This window comes from Apodemus sylvaticus, chromosome 10, assembly GCF_947179515.1.
Source record: "Apodemus sylvaticus chromosome 10, mApoSyl1.1, whole genome shotgun sequence".
Lineage (NCBI taxonomy): Eukaryota > Metazoa > Chordata > Mammalia > Rodentia > Muridae > Apodemus > Apodemus sylvaticus.
Genome location: NC_067481.1, coordinates 39,980,736 through 39,989,114, shown reverse-complemented (window position 1 = coordinate 39,989,114; position 8,379 = coordinate 39,980,736). Strand labels below are relative to the sequence as shown.

Sequence of the window (8,379 nt, the reverse complement as noted above, 5' to 3'; positions counted from 1 at the left end):
TCACTTTCTGCCTGCTTCAGTTTCTTTCTTGATGCCATGACATCATCTTTACTCATGAAATTCCGTTTTTCCTTCCTGCAACCCCAACCCATGTCTTAGGCCCCAGAGTCCCTATAAAGAGGGGTTCCCAACTCTGATCAGCACAGCACTCGACCAGCTTCTGAAGCTTCTGGGCCCTGCAGTCTCAGCTCTGTGCAAACCTATCTCCCAGCAACACCATGAAGCTCTGCGTCTCTGCCCTCTCTCTCCTCCTGCTCGTGGCTGCCTTCTGTGCTCCAGTGCTCTCAGCTCCAAGTAAGTCAACTCTTCCAGCTGCTTCCAGCCCCCACTGAGTCCAGTCTTCCAGCTGGGGTCAGCCCAAGAGTGGGGTTTGGGCAGGAGAACAAAAGAGAGCTGGGAAGATTTCCAAGTCTGTTGTTAAATTGGAGTCTACCAGACAGTTATTAATCCTTAAGCTCCTTAAGAATTAGCAGCCAATAGAGGGAAATGGTGGGCTAGAAGTCAGATACTGCATCAGTTTTCTCTCTGGTTTAAACGTGCCTTGATTTCCCCACCCTTAATATGAAGCAATTGAGAGGTGTTCTGAGTTTTGATTCAGTTTCAATCTTCTAGATTTGTTCCCCCTTCTTCTTTGAGAACGATAGAGTTAGAGTAGGAGTCTCATTCTGGGTGGATGACCATGGATTCAAGGGATCATGTTTTGGGTTCCAGTAGTTCATAAGAATGTTCAATGAAGATCAATAATGAACAGTGCCTGGCACAGTTTTGACCTTACCTTCACTTTTCCTTCCAGTGGGCTCTGACCCTCCCACTTCCTGCTGTTTCTCTTACACCTCCCGGAAGCTTCATCGAAGCTTTGTGATAGATTACTATGAGACCAGCAGCCTTTGCTCCCAGCCAGCTGTGGTGTAAGTACATAATGGGATGAGGGCAAGACTTGAAAAGGGCCAGGTTCGGGTGAAAATATTATCTAATCGATGGGGTAGTTGCTGCGTGGGCAGGAAAGTGTGGAGTAGGGGATGGCTTTTAGGGAGGAAATTGCCACACACTACAAAACTAGAAACAGAAGATGATGCATACTAAATAGATAGATTGCTTAAACTATGTTAGGAAAGCATGAACAAAGGGCATTTGAAAAATTGGGAGACATATTCATATTGATTATCAAGCCCATTGTTTTCGAATATAGGGAATCCCTGAGGCTGCAGCTACACCTATGGGTCAGAGTTACAGGGAGTCTAATGTAGGGTCACCCAAGGATGATCTACCATGGCTACCCACACAAGCAATGGTCAAGCAGAACAAGATTCCCAAGTCTGCTATTAAATATAGTCTATCAGACAGTCATTAGTCCTTAAGCTTCTGTTTCCTTAAGAAGTAACAGCCAATAGAGGTAAATGGTGGACTGAAAGTCAGATATTGAATCAGCTTTCTCTCTGATTTAAACTTGTCTCTGTGCCTTAATTTCAAAGGCATAGACATACGTCTTGAGGCAAAGTGGTAGATGTCCTCTAAGGTCCCATGGGTTCTCATCTATCCTCTCTTTTTTCTACAGATTCATGACCAAAAAAGGCAGACAGGTCTGCGCTGACCCTAGCGAGCCCTGGGTCAATGAGTACGTGAATGACTTGGAGTTGAACTGAGCAGCTCCAGACTCACGACCGGAGGAGCCACTTCAGGAAAGGCCTCCTCAGCCCTGACACTTCTCATTGAGAAGTGCCTTGCTCCTTACATTCAGATTTCCTGCCCCTCTTCTTAATTTAAATCTCTGTGTAGACTTTGTTGTTTTGTTTGGTATTATTTCTATTATTTATGTTTAGTTAAAGGACATGTGTCTCCCATGGAGATGGTCCACCATCGCTGTTTCTCTGCTATTGTGGATATGACTGTGAAATTGATTTTATGCATTTTCATAATAAATCTTTCTTTAAGATACAGTTGTGATTTTACCTCGATTCTGATGTAGGTTGAAACCACCTGGTGCTATTAGGTATAAACCACAGTTTGCAAGACTTGAGTAAATGCTGAGACCTTATCAAGTGCTCTTGTCTACGAGCTCTCAAAAATTCTGCCAATACTTTTAATGAAAATATTTTATTTTTTATTTTTTATTAATCATTTTATTCATTTAAATTTCAAATGATATCCCCCTTCTCAGTCAGCCTTCCACAAACCCTCCATCCTATCCCCCTCTTCCCCCCCCTTTGCCTCTATGAGGGTGCTCCTCCACCCACCCACCCACTCCTGCCGTACCACTCTAGCACCCCCTTCGCTGAGGCATCAAGCCTCCACAGGAACAAGGGCCTCCTGTCCCACTGATGCCAGATAAGGCACCCCACACACACATATCGTGCAACTTTATTGTGTTTTGGAGGTCCAGGAGTTTTCTAGTGGACTTAGTACAACTGCAAATAGGACAGTTTGACTTCTTCCTCTCCTACTGTTATCCTTTTAAAATATTCCCTTGTCTAATTTTTGTAGTTAAGACTTAAGAGATATATTGAGTAAGAGGGAAGAGAGCTGACATCCTTATCGTGTTCCTGATTTTAGAGGAAATGCTCTCAGTCTGTCTCTTCCAAATATAAAGTTGTCTATAAGCTTGTTGTATATAGCCTTATTCTTTTGAGGTATGTTTGATCTATTCCTAAAGTCTCTGGAGTTATCATGAAGGCGTGTTGAACTCTGTCAAATGCCTTTGAAATAATTATGCTCTTGACTTTACTTATATGTTCGTCAGAGATACTGATTTGCATGTTTGTTTGTTTGTTTGTTGTTTGTTTTTGTAGTATCTTGTCCTGGTTTGGGTATCGGGATAATATTGGCTTCATAGAATGAATTTGATAGTTTTCCTTCCCTTATACCCCGTGGGAAAATTAAGAGGACTTTGTCTGAAGCCTTCTGTTAAAGCTGGATAGAATTAATCAGTACATCTGTGTGGTCCTAGGGTTTCTTTGAGTGGAGAATTTTAAGAACAGCTCCAATTTTGTTGCTTATAATGGATCTGTTTAAGTCATGTATATCTTCAGGGCTTAATTTTGGCAAGTGATATGTATTTAGAAATTCTATTTCTTCTGGCAGGGCTATCCAGCTTTTCCTTAGTATGAATTTTCATAGTAATTCCTAACAATATTTTAAATTTCACATGAGTCAGTAATGATACTCTTTTGATCTCTAATTTTGTTAATTTGTTTCTTTTCCCTCTTTCTTTTTGACAAATTAGCTAAGGGTTTGTCAATTTTATTAACTTTTTCCTAGAACCTACTCTTCATTTAATTGCTGTTGTGTATTGATTTCTTAATCTCCATTTCGTTAACTTCTCCCCCAATCTTTACTATTTCTTGCTGTCTACTGTGATGAACTGATTGCTTGTTGTTTTTCAAGAGTCTTGAGATACATCATTAGGGTATTTCCTTGGTAACTCTTGTATGTTTAAATATGCATGACATGAAATATCTTTCCACTTAGGGCTACCTTCGTTGCATCCCAAAGGGTTCTGAAAGAATATGATTTCATTTTTATTTGTCTCTAGAAATTTTTCATTTCATGTCTTGGATAACACACTGTTCCATTTGAAATGTATTATTTAGTCTTCAAGTACTTTTATGGTTTCTGTAGTTTCTCTTATTGTTGATTTCTAGTTTTATTGCATTATGGCCTAATAGGAGACAAAGATTTATCTCATTTTTTTTGTTGTTCTTAAGACTTAACTTCTTTCTTGTGATATAATTGATGTTAGAAAAATTTCCATGTGCTACTAGGAAAAATTGTATTCCATCTCTGTGGAGTGAATATATATATATATATATATATATATATATATATATATATATATATATATATACACACACACACACACACACACACACACACACATATATAAAGTCCAGTTTACTCATAGAGTATTTTAGCTCTGAAGTTTCTTTGCCTTAGCTTAGAATACCTCTCTAAGACTGGAATACTGAAGTATTCCCCATTATTGTGTCAGGTCTTACATATCCCATTATGTCATCTACTGTGTGTTTTATGAAATTCAAGGCCCCAATATTGGGTGCATAGAATTTACAGATGTTATGTATTCTTGATGAATTGTCCTTTTGATTAATGTGGAGTGTCCTTTTTAAGAAATCTCTTCTAATTAGTTTTGGTTTAATGTTTACTTTGATAAAAGTAAACTGCTTTTTTGTTTTCCATTTGCTTGATAGTTTGTTTTCCATCCTTTGATAGTAAATTTTTGGAATGATTTTTTTTTAAATAAATGTGATTCTTGGAGACCACATAGAGTTGTATCTTTTTAGTGTTGAGGTCATTAACTGTTAATTACAGAACAGGATTTTTCATTTCCTATAGATATGTTAGATGATGTTTTGTTTTGCTGACTCATTGCCATTTCTTATCCTTCTCCTGTGTTAATTTTGAGGGTTAGCTGAGTTACTATCCTGGGCATGGTTGTTTATTTCCAGAATCTAGTATGTTTATCTGTAGTTCTAATGAAGTGTACATTTTTATGTGTTTGCATAAAGAAGGTGTCTTTCACCTTCCTCCCTGTAAAGCGGTCCACTAAGAACTTTCTGTAGTGCTGGGGTGGTTGTCATGGATTGTTTTTCTTTGTATTTGTCTCAAAACATCTTTATGTATTTATAGATCTTGAACGAGAGCTTGGGAAATACTTGGTAATAATAGAAATTATATAAAATACAAAAGGAATTAAAATATATCCAACCCAAAGTAAGTGTTCCTCCTAGCTCCATTCCCCGACACATCTTATTCCCTTCTGAAGAGTGATAGCTGTCACTCTTAGGAGTACATTCAGACATTTGTCAGCCTTCAGAAAATGTCAGGAACCAGGACAACATAAGCAAGAAGGAATGAGCACTCTCCCAGGCCTTGGCTTTTCTTCCTCACATTTATCCTGAAGTTCAGGAGACTTCCTATAAGCCTCTGGGACAAAATTTAATTCACACATAAGTTTTGAGAATATCATCCTTTCTTCTCTTCATTTAGTTCCCTAAATAGGAGTTGCTGGAAACAACTTTGGTAAACTTCACAAGACCAACCTGCTTCATGAGATGCTTGTGCCTTCTCTACTCACCAACATTGATATATAAAAGTCTAACATTATTCTTTCTATTAATGAACCCAGATCTCCAGTCTCCATTTCTTCAGGTAGTAAACATTTTTCTTCTGGCTGACAAAATATAATATCGTCCTGGTATTTTTCTCCCATTGAGAACAATCTGATGACCTACCTTCTTCCCTGCCTTCTCCTATGCTCCCCACATACGCCTTGCCTCTGCTGGCATCTGATTAGGTGCATCTTAGCACTTTGGGCCACGGGGTATCAGCTCTGATGCTGTGCTAGATATTCCACAATGTCCTACTAGGTCATGTTGGAGCACTGTCCCTCTTGTCCCACTCAAAGCCTTTTGAACAAACATGGTCCCAGATGGTACAAAGAAAGGGGTAAACAAGCCACTATCCCCCAGTGACAAATAAGCAAGGGATATAATAAGAGTAAGATAGAAGGCTCTTACAAGCTACCCAACAAACAACTGACTCTCCAGAAGGTGTTGAGAACAGGTTGTGATCTATCTGAAATTCTCCATAATGTGTAAGACAATTGGTTTTCAAATTGGTACAATAACCTGGATTGAAGCTTTTGATTCCATTTGAGAATGAAGAATGACTGTGAACCTGGGAGGGTATATGAATGCTGGCACCTGTCTAGCAGCACCCATACCACACAGCAAACAAATCATTCATTCTTAGGAGTAGGAAGTGGGCACTCTATATATTTATTTGGGTGAAATGAGAGTATAGAAGGGGCATATGGAAGTACATTGTATCAGAAAAGTCAGGCCGAAAGCCTACTGGACACATCAGACCAAGGAAATGGCATAAATCATCACTTGGAATTTATAAAAGGCACTGTGAAGGTCCCACAACTAACTTGTTATCTTACCTCTTGGTATATGTGTCAAGGATCAACAGGATGAAAATGGATGACTCTCTTAGGAATTTCAGTTTAGTTCCTATGGTATCCATGTTCTATGGATAAAGGCAACTCTGCTGTCATCTGTATCCCATCTTGTTCACCCATCTGGACCTGCCATCTGTCTGTCCTCTAGTTCCTTCATCAAGGCCTGGTATAGCTCTTTGCTTCTGCAGCTAAACCCAACACTACAGCTTTGCTTTTTTTCCTACCTAAGTACATGTTTATTACTAATTTTATTAATGAAAAGAGAGGTAAATACAAACATTTGTTACATCTGTAGGAATAATTGTAACTGAAGCCCCAAATGGCCTTTGGGTAAACCCTAAGAAAAGTCAATGGCCGCATCTGTGGTCAGCATAACCCATTGATGCTCTTGGAATCAGAATATGGCCTGTTCATTATCTGAAACCCCATTCTTTGCTTTATAAAATTCCACCTGCTAAAATGGATAAGATTTTCAAAACTTATGTAGGAGTCAAAATAGGATAGGAAATGTACACACAGCGTCTTGTGAGTTACAGCTTTGCTTTTAAGCCAATGCCATGAAATGGCCTCATCAATCTGGTTTATTATCTCAACAATCTAGATTCTTTTTACATTTCTCTGTTTCTCTGCTTCTTAGGACTTGTGAAACCTCTTAAATCCTTTGGCAGCCACAACATATTATAGCCATTTCTGTAAGATATGTATATATGTACATATGTGTATATAGAAAGGGAGATGAATTTACAGTGTGTTGTGTAATATGTGATCTAAGAGTTAATATTAGCAATTGAGTCAGGAATACAAAAAACTGTATGCTTGGGTAGAGTTCCGAAGGAAAGCAGAACTGTCTAGTCACTTGCTTCCATTACACCTGCTGTGTCTTTTTTTAAAAAAATTCTGTATTCTTTGTTTACATTCCAAATGCTTTCCCCTTTCCCAGTTCCCCCCTTCCCATATGTCCCATAAACGCTCTTCTCTCCACACATTCCCCAATCACCCCCTCCCATTTCTCTGTCCTGGTACTCCCCTATAATGCTGGATCAAGCCTTTCCAGGACCAGGACCCTCTCCTTTCTTCTTCATGAAAATCATTTGATATGCTAATTGTGTCTTGAGTATTCAGAGCTTCTGGGTTAATTAATATCCACTTATCAGTGATTGCATTCCATGTGTATTCTTTTGTGATTGGGTTACCTCATTTAGGATGATATTTTCCAGTTCCAATCATTTGCCTAAAAATTTCATGAATTCATTGTTTTTAATTGCTGAATAGTATTCCATGGTGTAAATATACCACATTTTCTGTATCCATTCCTCCATTGAAGGGCATCTGGGTTCTTTCCAGCTTCTGGCTATTATAAATAAGGCTGCTATGAACACAGTGGAGCATGTGTCCTTATTGCATGCGGGGGAATCTTCTGGGTATATGCCCAGGAGTGGTATAGCAGGGTCCTCCGGAAGTGTCATGCCCAGTTTTCTGAGGAATCGCCAGACTGATTTCCAGAGTGGTTGTACCATCTTGCAATCCCACCAGCAGTAGAGGAATGTTCCCCTTTCTCCACATCCCCGCCAACACCTGCTGTCTCCTGAGATTTTAATCTTAGCCATTCTGACTGAGGTAAAATCTCAGGGTTGTTTTGATTTGCATTTCTCTAATGGCTAATGATGTTGAACATTTCCTAAGGTGCTTCACAGTCATTCGAAATTCTTCAGGTGAAAATTCTTTGTTTAGCTCTGTATCCCATTTTTTAATAGGGTTATTTGGTTCCCTGGGGTCTAACTTCTTGAGTTCTTTGTATATATTGGATATTAGCCCTCTGTTGAATGTAGGGTTGGTGAAGATCTTTTCCCAATTTGTTGGTTGCCGTTTTGTCCTTTTGACAGTGTTCTTTGCCTTACAGAAACTTTGTAATTTTATGAGGTCCCATTTGTCAATTCTTGATCTTAGAGCATAAGCTATTGGTGTTCTGTCCAGGAACTTTTCCCCTGTGCCCATGTCCTCAAGGATCTTCCAGTAGCCTTCCTATACTCAAAGGATAAGCAAGCTGAGAAAGAAGTTAGGGAAATGACACCCTTCACAATAGCCACAAACAATATAAAGTATCTTGGTGTGACTCTAACCAAACAAATAAAAGATCTGCATGATAAGAACTTCAGGTCTCTGAAGAAGGAAATGGAAGAAGACCTCAGAAAATGGAAAAATCTTCTATGCTCATGGATTGGTAGGATTAATATAGTTAAAATGGCCATCTTGCCAAAAGCAATCTACAGATTCAATGCAATTCTCATCAAAATCCCAACTCAGTTCTTCATAGAGTTAGAAAGAGCAATTCTCAAATTCATCTGGAATAACAAAAAACCCAGGATAGCTAAAACTATCCTCAACAGTAAAAGAACTTCTGG

At 38.9% G+C, this 8,379-nt stretch overlaps 1 protein-coding gene across 1 annotated transcript; it reads left to right on the top strand.

Annotated features, from left to right (window-relative positions):
• Positions 1-1,933, top strand: LOC127693895 (C-C motif chemokine 4). The gene is made up of 3 exons (XM_052195147.1): positions 1-294; positions 794-908; positions 1,556-1,933. Exons 1-3 carry the CDS (start codon positions 219-221, stop codon positions 1,641-1,643), a joined length of 279 nt encoding a protein of 92 aa, XP_052051107.1. The 5' UTR covers positions 1-218; the 3' UTR covers positions 1,644-1,933.
• Positions 1,934-8,379: the final 6,446 nt, after the last annotated feature.

Excerpts from the sequence above, each read along its gene's own strand:
- LOC127693895 (XM_052195147.1), top strand. The coding sequence starts at position 219 with ATGAAGCTCTGCGTCTCTGCCCTCTCTCTCCTCCTGCTCGTGGCTGCC. Across the intron at positions 295-793 it reads TCCAGTGCTCTCAGCTCCAA|TGGGCTCTGACCCTCCCACT; the intron begins GTAAGTCAACTC and ends TTTTCCTTCCAG. Across the intron at positions 909-1,555 it reads TGCTCCCAGCCAGCTGTGGT|ATTCATGACCAAAAAAGGCA; the intron begins GTAAGTACATAA and ends TTTTTTCTACAG.